Source organism: Cygnus olor, chromosome 3 (genome assembly GCF_009769625.2).
Source record: "Cygnus olor isolate bCygOlo1 chromosome 3, bCygOlo1.pri.v2, whole genome shotgun sequence".
Taxonomy (NCBI): domain Eukaryota; kingdom Metazoa; phylum Chordata; class Aves; order Anseriformes; family Anatidae; genus Cygnus; species Cygnus olor.
Genome location: NC_049171.1, coordinates 111,982,072 through 111,995,643, shown reverse-complemented (window position 1 = coordinate 111,995,643; position 13,572 = coordinate 111,982,072). Strand labels below are relative to the sequence as shown.

At 40.0% G+C, this 13,572-nt stretch overlaps 2 protein-coding genes across 4 annotated transcripts in view; one reads left to right on the top strand and one right to left on the bottom strand.

The window, feature by feature from the left end:
• The window catches only part of PPP3R1 (protein phosphatase 3 regulatory subunit B, alpha), a 38,126-nt gene extending 30,662 nt beyond the window's left edge, over positions 1 to 7,464 (top strand). For all 3 annotated transcript variants that reach the window (XM_040553177.1, XM_040553176.1, XM_040553178.1), the window contains 4 exons: positions 605 to 781; positions 2,782 to 2,841; positions 3,807 to 3,991; positions 5,298 to 7,464. In XM_040553177.1, the coding sequence (XP_040409111.1) occupies positions 605 to 781; positions 2,782 to 2,841; positions 3,807 to 3,991; positions 5,298 to 5,345 (470 nt within the window). In that variant the 3' untranslated portion in view covers positions 5,346 to 7,464. The remainder of the gene's footprint in view (positions 1 to 604; positions 782 to 2,781; positions 2,842 to 3,806; positions 3,992 to 5,297) is intronic.
• Positions 7,465 to 9,010: 1,546 nt separating this feature from the next.
• On the bottom strand, positions 9,011 to 13,567 carry PNO1 (partner of NOB1 homolog). The gene is made up of 7 exons (XM_040553171.1): positions 13,310 to 13,567; positions 13,078 to 13,227; positions 11,990 to 12,073; positions 11,329 to 11,389; positions 10,459 to 10,576; positions 9,875 to 9,945; positions 9,011 to 9,290 (listed from the first exon to the last, which is right to left on the bottom strand). Exons 1-7 carry the CDS (start codon positions 13,475 to 13,477, stop codon positions 9,223 to 9,225), a joined length of 720 nt encoding a protein of 239 aa, XP_040409105.1. The 5' UTR covers positions 13,478 to 13,567; the 3' UTR covers positions 9,011 to 9,222.
• Positions 13,568 to 13,572: the final 5 nt, after the last annotated feature.

Below are 13,572 nucleotides of genomic sequence, written 5' to 3'. Positions count from 1 at the left end.
CATGTCTATTTCCCATTTGAGATGGAGAGACAAATTATCTTAGATCTGTCAGGGTGATGAGTCAGTAGGTGAGTGGTAGCTGGGCAGTAGCCAGACTGCTAACCTGCTTCACTTGGCGTGTGTGCCAGGAGGTCTTGTGTTTGGTGTGCTAATATATTTACTAATATAACTGTCTACATAACTTACTATGTTAGTCTACTATAAGCTTAATGCTAGTTTCCTGTAAGGAAATTTGGTCTTTTTTTTTTATTTCTTTATACCTGGTATTTGTAAGAGCTCTCTGACTAAGAACTAGCTAAGCATCTGCAATCCTTTAAAATGTTGTGTCAGCATGTGATGTTCAGTGAGTCACAAGGCTAACTGTATTATGGCTGATGCAGGGAGGAAAAAAGGTAAGTTTTAATTAAAATAAAATGAAAAGGCATGTGTTTGTTTTCAGAGTTTGACATTATCTTTATAATCTTCCATGCAAGTGTTTGATGGTCCTAATACTATAGGAGAAATGCTGATCAGAAAGCTAGGGAGAAACATGCATTGGGTTTAACTGGCAAAGGGTTTACTGTGAAGCTAAGAATACTAAGAATATGTGTTTTTTTCCTTTCAGTTGATGCTGATGAGATTAAACGACTAGGAAAGAGATTTAAGAAGCTTGATTTGGACAACTCTGGTTCTTTGAGTGTGGAAGAGTTCATGTCTTTACCTGAATTGCAACAGAACCCATTAGTACAGCGAGTAATAGATATATTTGACACAGATGGCAATGGAGAAGTGGACTTCAAAGGTAAGATACAGTGCTTTTTGAAAGGTGGTGGCATTTTGTCAGAATAACTGGAGACTCAGAACTTAAGTTTTACTTCAGTTGAGAACGGATGGGTGGAGAAAACTTTTTAATCAAAATAGATACTAATTCCTAATGAAATTGAGTGCCAGTAAAACCGTGCCAGCCAGAAGAATTCTGTGGTATGTTAGGGCAACAGTTCGGCCTAAATTGATTAAAAGAGCAAAGTCTTTAGTAATATGCTTTCCTGGTCCTATTGATTTATGACTACTTATTAAGTATCTCTTACGTGCACTGATTCAGACTTTCAGTCATGGTGCTATCTGAAGTATAAAGACATTATGAAAGAAAGTGGGGTAGATTGCAAATGCTGTGTTTCTGCTTGAATTGTACTTACCCAAAACTTGCTACAAGATATCTTTTGAAGTATTTTGAAAATAGTTTTCTGAATTGTGAAAGTGATGTACATTTTTCTGTTGATACTTCCCTTACAGGAGTCTTTTTTTTTATGGTTTTGGGTAGACACTTGAGGCAAAAACCAAGAGCTTTGACTTAGATTTTTCCAAAGCTTTAGCTTTTAGCTAATTTATCTTAACTATCTCTGATTAAGAGAATCAGCAGGTCAAAAAACTTAATTTCTACTTTGTTAAAACAATCTTACTCTTGGAAGTGATGGTAGCTTCAACACATGTTGGACATTACAGAGCTCTTACAGATCATGACTAGAAAAAGTTGTTCAGGTATTTTTTGCTTTTTATTTTAAATTGAAGAAAGTTAATAAATCTCATTTATATTGACAGACTGACCTTTCAAATTATTATCCATGTTAACGAACATAGAAAAAACTAATGACAAAGATTTTGACTTTACAAACCCCCTCAAACTTCTGTAGGGAGACTTACAGTGTAACCAGAATGTTGATTTTTGTGACTTTTTCCTTTGTATCGGTTTCCAAAACTATGTTGTTTTACATTTAAAAATCCCCATGTGAAAAACAGGCAGTGAGGAAAGATGATGCTATATTGTGTGTGACATTGAGCTGTGATTAGCAAAACTACCAAGAGCTCTTTCTCTTGGGTGGGAACAGGAAGTTGTCAAAATCAGTTTGGTGTAGTAAAATCTTCCTGTTGCAATCGGCGGTAATGAATTCTGCTGTTGTCATCTGGCCAAGTTTGACTCACTTGACTTCTGTCTCAGGGAAGCTCAAAAAAAAAAAAAGAATTACCAGTGTGAGGAAACTTGTTTTGTTTTGTTAAAAGACCTGAGTGTTTCTTAATCTGTCAGAAACATAATGGTTCAAGAAAGAAAAAATTACTAGCCAAGTATTTGAGTTGTTCACTTAATTTCACAAAACTTGCTAAAGCTGTGGTAGGCCTTTCATTTTAATGCTATATTGCCATACCTCTGTTTTTTCTGTACCACAGTTGCAGTTTTACACCGTTGTCACTTTCACCATTCAAAGCTGTAGGTAGTCTAGTTATGGGAACTCATCCAGATGCATCACATCTCAAGGTTTTATTTTTTTGGCAACTCAAAAGGTTGTTCTTGAGATAATGAATTCATTGGTAAATAATGTAAACCTTCTTTTTACCTTGTTTTTATCTAAAATTGTTCTGCATGTGTTATAGAGAAGTTTTCAGTTTCATGTAATGCTTGCATTAAGTGAAGAAACCACTGTTGAAAGGAGCTCTACAACTGGAATCCTCACAGGAGTAGTTTTAGTAGAGATGTAGATGGGGTTTTATGAGACTGTGATGAAAACATAGTTCAGAATTACTTAACACTGACATGGAAAAATCTGTTCAGTGAGTGCAGTACTGGGTTTGAAGTACTTCCCGCTAATCAACAGTGTCCAGGTATGTGAGTTTAAGTGTTGCAGGGTAAGCAATGTATTAAAGATTTTGTAGTAATTTAGAGTCTTAAAATCTCTCCATTTGTGAACTGTTTCCTTTGGTTTATTAAAAAACATTTTTGTAAATGTTTTTCTGTGCTGTGTCCTTTAGAATTTATAGAAGGAGTCTCCCAGTTCAGTGTCAAAGGAGATAAGGAACAGAAGTTGAGGTGTAAGTATTTTGATTTTTCCTTAACAAAACTGAGTCCTCAAAAATGTACTTTCGTTAGTTAACATTGATAAAACAGTAAGTCCAGATTCTTCTTGAAAGTGGGAAATCATGAAGGTAGTTTGGAAGCTTTTATTCACACTTTCATTTGTGTGAGGATTTTGCCAGCGTTCTTTTCTTCATGGAAGGTTTCAGGAGGGTACCTTTTGAGTATCCTCAATTGTTTCCCATTTCAGGGGTGGGGGAAGTGTAAATAATATTTAAGTATACTTCAGAAAACTGTTAGCAGTGTGCTTTGTTTTATGGGAGCATAAAAATAAGATGGCTTTCTGGATGCTTCAGTAGAACAGCACTAGTTTCTTCTTGTTTGAGAACTGCATCTCAGGAACACGTCCTAAGCCTTTGGTGTGGGGAGGGGAGAGTCTCAGTCATGGATGTAGCTTTCAGTAGTGTAAGACACAATAGAGGTTTAGGAAAGAAATCTGCTATATTTAAATGTTTAAAAATAAATTCAGTCCGATGTCAAACTGCAGCAAAGTAACAGGGTGGGATTTTGATTCATTCTTTCCCTAGAAGGTTGTAAATTTTTTTTGTCTTCCTTGCAAATGAACTGCTACCTGGGTACTTTAATTCTGATAGTGAAGATTTTCCAATTTAGTGTTCATAGGATTCTTCTACTGTTGGGGCTTAAAAACAGTGTTAGCTGACACTTCCAAAGTATATTTTCTTCCAAGTCCTGTAGTAACACTGTTCATTTTACTGTTTCTGATGTTTCATGTGTTTTTTAGAATGAAACTGAAAAGCTGTTAGAAGTACATCCCACTTAAATTGCAGTATGTTTTTCTGTTTGTGATGACACAATCCTGCACAGCCTTGTTGCAAAGCACTCAAATTCTTATTGCTCTTTTCTGACCCCGTTTGTTGCTGAAAGTTGTTTTTTAGATTTTTTTAATGTTTTACTTCTGCAGTTGCTTTTCGCATTTATGATATGGACAAAGATGGGTATATCTCAAATGGAGAGCTCTTCCAGGTGCTGAAGATGATGGTTGGGAACAATCTCAAAGACACTCAGTTACAGCAAATTGTAGATAAAACCATAATTAATGCAGATAAGGATGGTGATGGAAGAATATCTTTTGAAGAATTCTGTGCTGTAAGTAACCTCTAAGGAAAACTTTTTAAAATAAAAGGAGGGTAAACAGTATAAAGGGTAAGGTTGTAAAAGCAGAGCATATTTTCTGATCTGGCCACAGATCCTCACAACACAGCTTTATTATAGATGGCGTTGTCTTCTGGCTTTCAGTAGAGTGTAGCGTGTCTTCTGATGTGTGAGTAAGTCATGAATTGGTTCATTGGGGATGCAATTTTCCCATTGAATCTAGTGCCTCTGAAGGGGAGGAGGGTTTCATTCAGAGAATAGCAACTTTTGCAAAATAATTTCTATGCTATTTTATGGCATACTAAATGCAAGACCAGTCCTAAATAATCTTTAATATAGAGACAAAGCTAGCTAGCTTGAAGACGTGTGTTGGATTCCAGGTCTTATGCTGGTAGAAAATAGCAAATTTAAAGATGATTTGCAAGTGACTGGCTTGTCGTAGGAGCCTGATTTTCTTTGTTTTCAACAGTTTGATTAAAAAAGAAACAGCACTTCAGTTGTTCTGTTTCTAGCTGTTTAATAGAATACACTGGAAAAATCAAAGAACAGTGGGCAGGCATGTAAGTCTGCTGAGTGAAGACAAATGCTTCAAATTACATGTAAACTGTAAAAGCAGTACTTCACAGCGGATCTCTGTTTTACAAAGTGTCTTTCTCAGAGGTGGTAGCTGGAGGGGAGAGGTGTGTTCCGCAGAGGTTAACTTCAGGTTAATCTCCTGTCACTAAACTAGGTGTCTGCTCCAAATCACTCTTGAGAAAGGTTTATCTTTGCACAGAGCGGAGAGAGCCTGGGGAGATTATCAGGTCTGCAGCACACAGGGATTTTACAGAGGCCAGGGTAGTAGGATTTGTCAGTTACAGGGAGAGTAACCCCTTGAGTGCTGCTCTTGAAAAAGGACAAGCAGATGAAAGGCACGTCTTAAAAACTGGGGGTGTTGCTTTGCTGTTGTTCTTTGCTTCTCTTTGTAAAGCTGCATGGTTTTATAGGATGTTTTAGAAATAAGTTAGCATTTCAGTTAACATGCAGCAGCATAATACAAGGTCAGAATAGGAGATGAGGGGGAAGAAAGCCGAGATGGTGTAACTTACATGATTGTATAACCTGTATAATATAATTACCTTGGGTAATATCTAATTAATTTGCATATCATGCAGTGCTTGTGAAATGTAAATAAGATCAAAGAGGACAGGAGTATTGTGATTATAATAGAGATAAATGCATCTTTTTGAATGAAATGTGCTTGTTCTGTCTTGCCAATTTTCAATTCTTATCTACTTACGAGCGCTTGTTTTTCTCCCAGGTTGTAGGAGGCCTAGATATCCACAAAAAGATGGTGGTAGATGTGTGACTCTGTAGGGCACCACCCAACACTTTTGCTTTCTTCTCCATCTCTGAAGATCTGCTCAAGACGTCCAGCAATGCTCTCTGTGTATTTAAATGGAAGTATTTTTCTCTGTGAAGCCACATTTTCCAACATGAGCCTCATGAAGCCAACTAAGTGTTATTGAACTTTTATTCTCTCAATAACTCGGTGTAGCACTTTAAAGTCTGAAGGACAGCAAAGATGGAAAGAGCATATCAGTGTGGTGGAGAAAGGGAAGGGGTTGGCTTTTTAATTTATTTTTCTTCATCTTTTATAACAAGGAAATATCTATCTATATATATATATGTGTGTGTGTATTTATATATAGATATATATGTAGCTTTCTATATGTAGTAGCTAGGTGGGCTTTAATTTAATATACTTGATTCAGAAACAAAAACTAGAGTACAAAGTGCCAAGCAGAATATTAACAGTTCAATATATGGATATACATCCTTACTTTTATTTCACACAGTTTTATATATATAGTAGAAGAATGTAAAATTTTAACTGGGTGTTAGGTCAACTCTTTTCCTTTTCCTGTGACTGTTCAGATGTTTCTATATATTGACTGGCTGACAAAGCATTGCTTCTTATTAATTTACCTTAATGACATTTTTTGTAACACAGGAGACTAAGTTTATTTATACCTGTTAATATATTACCAGGGACTGTGTCTCTTTGCTAAATAACTTAGTACAATTCTACTTAATATGAGAATATAGTTTAATGCTACTGCCAAGAACTAGCCCTCATGTGCGTATAGTAACTGCAGAACGCTTCGGTGGCCACTAGATTTTGTCACCTAGGGATCGGGAACAGTTAGAGCTGTCCCACAGTTAGTGCACATCTGCTGTTTTGGATTCATTTTAGATACGGCTGCTCAAGGTGTTAAACACATTCATGATTTTCTCTTGTGCTTAGCTTAATGAAATTAGGACCTACGTAAGTGTGCAGGATTCCCATCTACTTATTTTATACAGTTCTTAGACTATAAAGTGTTCTTGCCATTTAAATTCTGTTGTTTCAACAGTGATAGTTTCCCCTCTGCATTTAAAGAATACTACAGGTAGCATAAATAACTGGTAATGTTTTATATATAATATATATATATGTATATAGGATTCATACAGGGGGAAAATCTTGTTAACCTATGCCATAGAGGAGGAAAACTTCACACTATCTAAATTTATACCTCTTGCGGTTCTCCAGTCCTTTGCCTGGAGAATTTTTTTCTTTTCTAGATTTGTCCATATCATAATTTGTAATGGATGGTAACTTGATATATTTGTGTGATATAAAAGTAGCGAGCCATGTTTTACAACTTTATATCATCCCTTCCCTTTTCTGCAATGGTACTATTGGCTGGAAGACAAACATTTGCTAGATTTTTCTAGGACAGTACATCTTTCCTGTATAGTAGTTTTTCTATTAAAAACAATTGTTTTATAATCAGCAGTGGAAAGTGCAGGTTGTCTGAACCTACTTCTATTGAGCACCTGTCTGCCATAGCTGTTCCTTCAACTGAGTGCTGCACATCATGGGCTCTGTCTGTGAGAGAGAAATCCAGGTGCTTGGTGTCCTTGCATGACATGAAGTTTTGCATGTAGATCGATTTGAAATGTTCCTCTTGTTTACATAATTTGCATAATTTAAGATAATGTTGCCAAACTTTGGTAAATGTTAATGTTCAAAACAAAAATCTCCACTACACGTAACTTTCTTCCTCTGGATCAGTACGTGGCTTGTAATCCCAGCCAGTGGTTGTATCTGTTCCAGTGTCAACTGCCATGTGCTCTGCTTCAAGGGGGAACTAGTCTTTTGTGAATTTTTTGTACATAAGTATTTGTTACAAACATTTTAGCAAATGCTTTTGATTTTCTCTTACTTGCTTGTGCATATCTTGGCTGGTGTTATAGAAATTTAGTGCTACCGTTACTTCCTTAGGGGGATTGGAAGGGGAGGGATGAGGTTTTTTAGTTTGTGTGGGGAAAAATGATTTACGTTGAATGTTTAGTTTTTCCTCTGCATGCTACATCATATGTTGTGGGAACTATAAGAACCTTCATACTATATGAATATAAAATAAAATATTTGAACCTTGGCTGGGGTGCTTCAGTACTTACCTATGTGCTTCTTGTTAAAGTTAGGGCAGCTCTGCACCCTGCTCTAAAAAGAAAAGTTGTTCATAGTTTTTTGTTCCTTGTTAAAGACTTACTGTCAGTGGCACAGGAGTGCGGACAGTCCCCTGAACACTCCCAGGCTTTTCGTGTTTTGAGCCCAATCTTTAATGTTTTTCTTAAGGGCACACCTGAAACTTTGTTAAATGCCCAAGTGAGATAAAATACCTTATTTAAATCTTACTAAATTGGGAATGATTGTTTTTTAAGCCGTTTAACACCAAAACAACAACAAAAAACCCTAACCTAAATAGGTGGAAACCGAAAGGCAGCTTTTTTCTCAGGGAAAGGTCTGAGACCCCTGCTGCCGAAACCAACCCTCCCTGTTGGCAGGTGTTTCCTTTTACAGAAGCAGTCTGGGAGTCCTTTGCTCTTGCTCTTTGCATTGCCTCCATTGCTTCATGCGTCCTAAAAGGCAGCCTTCAAAGTCTCGAAGTTATCTGGGCCTTCTGCATGCTGCCCTGTTGCCTTCCACAGCTTTTGGTTGGCCAGAACCAGTATGCACCTGCTCCAGGAGGAAGGTTTATCACTTCTGTGTGTCCTTGACTCACTCTCCCCTCTTACCTTTCAAGTTGAGATAAATGACATAAGCAAGAACTGAACAAACTGCGTTGGTAGTGCGCTGTTTTACCTTGAGCTCTTTGAAGTGGAAGCTCTTTACTCTCTATAGTTCAGACTTCAGAGGTAACTGAAGGTAACTGATTTAGGTAACTCAGCAAGTCTTAAACCTCAGGAGCTGAAGGCTTGAATGATTTCAGCTGTAAAAATATTGCTGGGCTATAAAGTGCTGCACTGTTCATGTGGACAAAGAAATGCTTACTCGTTAATGTTTTTGATAATCTCATTTCACTTTCTGTTTTGATTCACAGACCTAAGCTGAGTTATTTTGCAAGATCTGTAACAAGTTTGGCTGGTGGAAGGCAGGAGAAAAGGGCCCTTGTGTAATAAATCGACTCAGTATGGTTGCTGCAGCTCCCTGTTCTGTTGCATGCAGCATTTTAAGAGGCAGGACGTCCAGCACTGACAGCTGGCGGTGCTCCAGTCCCGGGCACTACCCAGCATCCATACTGGGAGGTTCTCAGCCTCACTAGGCTGCCCTCACGCATCATTTGTGAGGACAGAACAAGAATCCTGGTAGGTGCAGATTCTAGAATCAAGTGCAAATAAGCTCTTTACCTCTTAGTCTTTATACAGTTTCTTTCTGTGACAGTGTTGCAGCAGTAGCAGTCTTCCAGCAGCCTGTTGTTAAACTTTGCATTAGCTGACCTTTCCTGAGGAAGATGCTGATCCATGATGTGTGGTTGTGAATGCTTAACTATGCTGATCAGTTCTGGCTCAAAACTTAACGGCTTTCTGATGTACTGTGAACAGTCTCTTAATACTTGGATAAAGAGAGTCAGCTGTGTTTTGGTTTGAGGATAAAGTAAAGTCAGGCACTCACACTTCAGTATACCACTTTAGATACACAACTGTTTTAGAACAGCTTTTAATGGCTATTCAACACCAAGACTGTTCAAATCAGATGGTGTGCCTAAGAAAGATTGCACAAACAGTCCCATTTCTCTTCTGGGTTTCCAAGGCAGAGGGCTGAGCACTTCTGCAGCCCCCATGAACGCACAGCTTGTGCATATGGTGAGCATGCTTCCCAGCCCCAGTCCTTGGTAAAGCAGCCGCACTGCGCCTCAGAACCTTTCAGCTGCTCTGCTGGCCACAGCTCTGATATTGCCATAAACTTTTGATGGAGGACTTCCTGCAGAATAAAGCACAAACTGAGTCAGCAAACATGGTAATGCATGTTACAGAAACAGCTCCCCTGTCGGCATGCTTTAAGTGCGTTAGTGGAGAGAACTTGCCCAGGGGTAAGATGGATGCTCATGGTTAGCTACTTTGTTGGTTACTGCAAGCTCTGCCTCAGTCCTGCTGCTGGCATCAGTTCTGCAGAGCAGCACCAAGCACTTTACTGCGCTTTATGGCTGTTAAATGCTCCTTGACAGTGCGTTCAAAACAGCACTGCTCCCTGACACTGAACCCTTCAGGGAATGCACCGGCAGTAGCAAAAAGCTAAAAATCTTCCTTCTGCACCATGCAGAGGGCTTTGGAGCCAGAAACCAAGCCCTGGGCCAAAGGAAGGGGAAGAAAACTGAGAATGAGCAGAGCTCCCCTCCCAGTATCTTCCCCTGACCCTTCTCAAGTGCAGCAGACAGCTCTCAGCAAGCTCCACCCCCCAAAAGCAGGTGTGGACACACCAGGGCATAACTGGAGCCCCCCAGAAAGCAGTCTGAAACTGCAGAATCTGTTTTCCTGTAATGGAGAAGGTTAAGTAACAGGACTTACCTAAAATTAGATTGCAAATTGCTGTTCGTGCCATTTTGATGTTCTGAAAAGATCCTAAAATATGAATTTTCCTGTAAAAAAAAAAAAAAGAGCAATGTTAATGGGGGAAAAGATTCTCCATGCTTGCATAGTTAATAGCACATAGCTCAAGCAGGAGTTCAGAAGTCAGCACAGAATTCGGGATCAGTGTACTACTTACTTTTTCCACAGCCGTAATTAAACTACACCATAGAACCTGTCCTCCTCTAAATCTTTTTAGAAATAGATTTTTACAATTTGCAAGCTTAACGCTATAGCAGCTTTAGGAGAAAAAAGTGTTGCAGGGTTGGTGGGTTCAACTTTGATTACTCAGAGGAAGGAATTCTTCAACAGTGTGGAAGCAATGCTAGATGAGGTGGTGTCATTGTTCCCATAACAAAAGGTCAAGTACTCAATTAGCATTCATTAAAAATGCTACTTTAAATCATTTGTCTTATTGGTCGTCTACCAAAGTTTACAGTAACTTGAACCATGGTGGTTCCTAGAAGACAAGATAGATTAGTTAAGGGATTATACTGTCTAGAAGGAAGGAAGTCAATACTTACGAGTCAGCAAGAACTATTCGTGTCCTTGTTACATTTTCTATTGTGAATTTTGTTTTTCCACCTTTCCCTGCTATTCTCCCTATTGCTCTTGACAGATGATCTCCTTTCAAAGGTTTGACTAAAATGAGAACAAAACGGTAGAACAGCAGTAGTACATATCCCTCTGTAATGCTTCCCTTGTTCAAGTTACTGAAATAACTCACTTTAAGTAATACTAAGGCAATTTTACTATTGCTGAAATATTACCTATGTTCACCCGTGTGACTAGAAGGGAAAAATCACATCCAGTGATACGTGACCGTGAGGTCTGTCAGAGAAATCGGCAATGGAAGGCATTCCCTTTGTTACAGGGCGATTAACATTGAAGAAAGAAACCAAGCAAGAGCACACAATTAACGTGAGTAGAAGTGACGCAGATCAAGTGTAGATGCTGTTCTCCTTGGAGCCAGCTCCATGGAGTCCCAGTAATATGCAAAACAAACACTTTGATGCCTACTTCCTACCTCTGTCATAATACTCAAGAGGAACAGAGCCAGTTTAAAAAATTAAAAATTGTATATATTCCCCAAAGCACTCCATGTGACCTTTATGTTAAAAAAAAAAAAATAATTCCTGTAATGAGTCATATCAGTGGACAATCTGACAAAGTGCTATACTTCTAAGGATGAAGAGTTGGAGCATTTTCTTGGGAAATCATTAAAAAAATGACAATTACTTCAAGCCTCCTGTACCTAGACAATAATTTCATGTACTGACATGAAGATTTTCCTGATCCACAAGGATAAATGACACAAATGGAGCAGGGAAAGAGACAGCAAGAACTCGCAGATGGTACACACAACTACAGGAACATCAGCAGAAGCCACTTACCATCTGTAACTTCAAATGACTCTAGAAAAAGATCATCTAATCTGATGAGAGCAAGAGCATCCTAGAATATTAAGAGATTTGTTATCAGCAAGAGTGTTACAGCACCACAACACAGGGCAAGCTTATGTTTTCTTTCTCAACAGATCACGTGAACAATATTTCTCTATTTGATGTCTCAAACAACAGTTGGCTAAAGCTAGATCAGCTTCTTTCCAATAGAAATAAGAACTTCTGTGTAGAGAACCCTACAAATGCTTAGACCCTACCACATTTACCCAGACCCACCTTTACTACCAGAGTCGGTATAAGCCTGTGACAACAACAACCTGACTGTTCAGTACTACAAAAGGTTTTTGTTTTTTCCAAGTAAAGTTTGAGTTTTGAACACTAATGACTATTGGCTTGGACTAAAGCAAAATGAACGCTCATATACTACTAGGTATTTCCTCCATTTCACAATTTTACTTGTGTGCTGTTTGAAGACTACCTTTTTATTCTGAATTAGCTTCAGAAATTAGCCTTCCACTTCAGTCATAAATTCAAACGAACTTGTTTATAGGAAACCACCCTGAAGATTTTCATTTCTTAATACAATTTCTGGAGAGGCCAAAGATTTCAAGCAAGTTCATCCAACCTCCCAATCCAGCTGCTGGGGACTCACCTCTACTTGGAAGCCAAGTATAAATGCTTTCACAAAATCGGCTGCTTTCGTTAGAGCACTGAGATCCTTTGTCTCCTGACAAGTCTGCAAGACACAAAGTTAAGTTTGCAAAGTAAGAACATGCAAGTAGGATTGGGACTTCAAAATTCTTAAGATAAGAAAGCTAACCATAAAAAAGACACACTGAGGTAATGCCCCTTCTATGTTGTGTAAAAAAAAACAAAAAACAAAACAACAAAACCCAGACCACAGAACAGCAGAGAGAGGAGATGGACGATGGTGGGAGACAACTTGAGGCGAAGTTATTTTAAGGACAGTAGCCTTGAGATGTTTCAGCAGATTACAAAACATGGACAGGTTCAATAAAACATATGGGATAATAAAAAGATTAACAAGATATTTGAAACATGAACAAACCAACCTGGCAAAGCATCAAATTGTTTTGTTTTTAAGTTTTAGACTTTTTTTCACCCTAGCAGAGGCAGCAGCATCTGCTGTCAGGTGGCATTCTTTCACTTCTTGTCCTAAAACTTGGCCAACGTCTTCCTCTGCCAGGGGAAAAAATTGTGTATGCATCTACATTTGCAGATTCCAGCAGGGAAAAGTGAGAAACAAAAGTGAGTCACAAACAGTGGAAAAAGCAAGGCAGGATAACTCACAAAAAACACTATTAACCTACATTCCTGTATCTTCTGTAAGAAACCAGAGATACTGAAAGTTTTGGTGGCCCCCTCAAAAGTCAGCTGACTCCTAAGTGCCACATGTGCACTTAGCGCAATGTCTGGGAAACACACATTACAAATCATGTTCAGTGCAAAGACTGTGACTCTTCCTTAATTTTCAAGTATATGTTCTATAAAAGTCCCCCCAAAAAAAACACCAGCTTACACAGGCCACCTCTAGAAGAGCCTTAATGCTTTTAGATTTTACTTGTACAAACTACTTGCTTCTAAACAAGTTTATTTTGAGCCCCGGTGCGGGTTTTCCAGCCAGGCGAAGCCGCTGAGCACCCAGAACACGCCGGGATGTCGGCGCCCACCGCCGGGCTCCAGACGGGAGCATCCCAGGACCCCCCCGCACCCCCTCACCTTGATCTCCACGTTCCTCGTCTTCAGGTTAAACCGGATCTGCAGCTGCAGGTGCTCCACGACGGGCGTGAAAATCTTCATCCAGTTCTCCTTCAGCGGCGTGTACCTGTTGGCCGGCACGGCCACCTTCCGCACCTCCCCGCCGCCGACCTGTCGCGACAGAGCCGTCAGGACGCCGCGCCGGGCGCCTCAAGCCGCCCCGGGGCCGAGCCCGCCCCGCGTCCCCGCTCACCCCCAGGGCCTCGGCGGGCAGGGCCGGGAAGGCGGGCCTCTTGCGGGGCCGCGGCTCCGCCATCTCCTCATCCTCCCCCTTCTTCTCCGCCTCCCGCCGCCGCCGCCGCCGCCGCCGCCCGGTGGCTGAGGTGAAGCCGTCCCCTCCCGCCGCCGCCTCGGTCTCCATGGAGACCGCCGTTAGCCGCACTCAGCGCCCCAACCGCCGCAACGCCCGCCCGCACGCGGCCGGCCGCCGGAAAGGGGCTGTGAGGGGGCCGCTTC

Bases quoted from the DNA above. Each gene is read 5' to 3' on its own strand.
- PNO1 (XM_040553171.1), bottom strand. From the start codon at position 13,477: ATGGAGACCGAGGCGGCGGCGGGAGGGGACGGCTTCACCTCAGCCACC. The intron at 13,228-13,309 runs GTGAGCGGGGAC...CTGTCGCGACAG, and splicing joins TGCCCGCCGAGGCCCTGGGG to GTCGGCGGCGGGGAGGTGCG. The intron at 11,390-11,989 runs GTGAGTCCCCAG...TTAATATTCTAG, and splicing joins TACTTGGCTTCCAAGTAGAG to GATGCTCTTGCTCTCATCAG.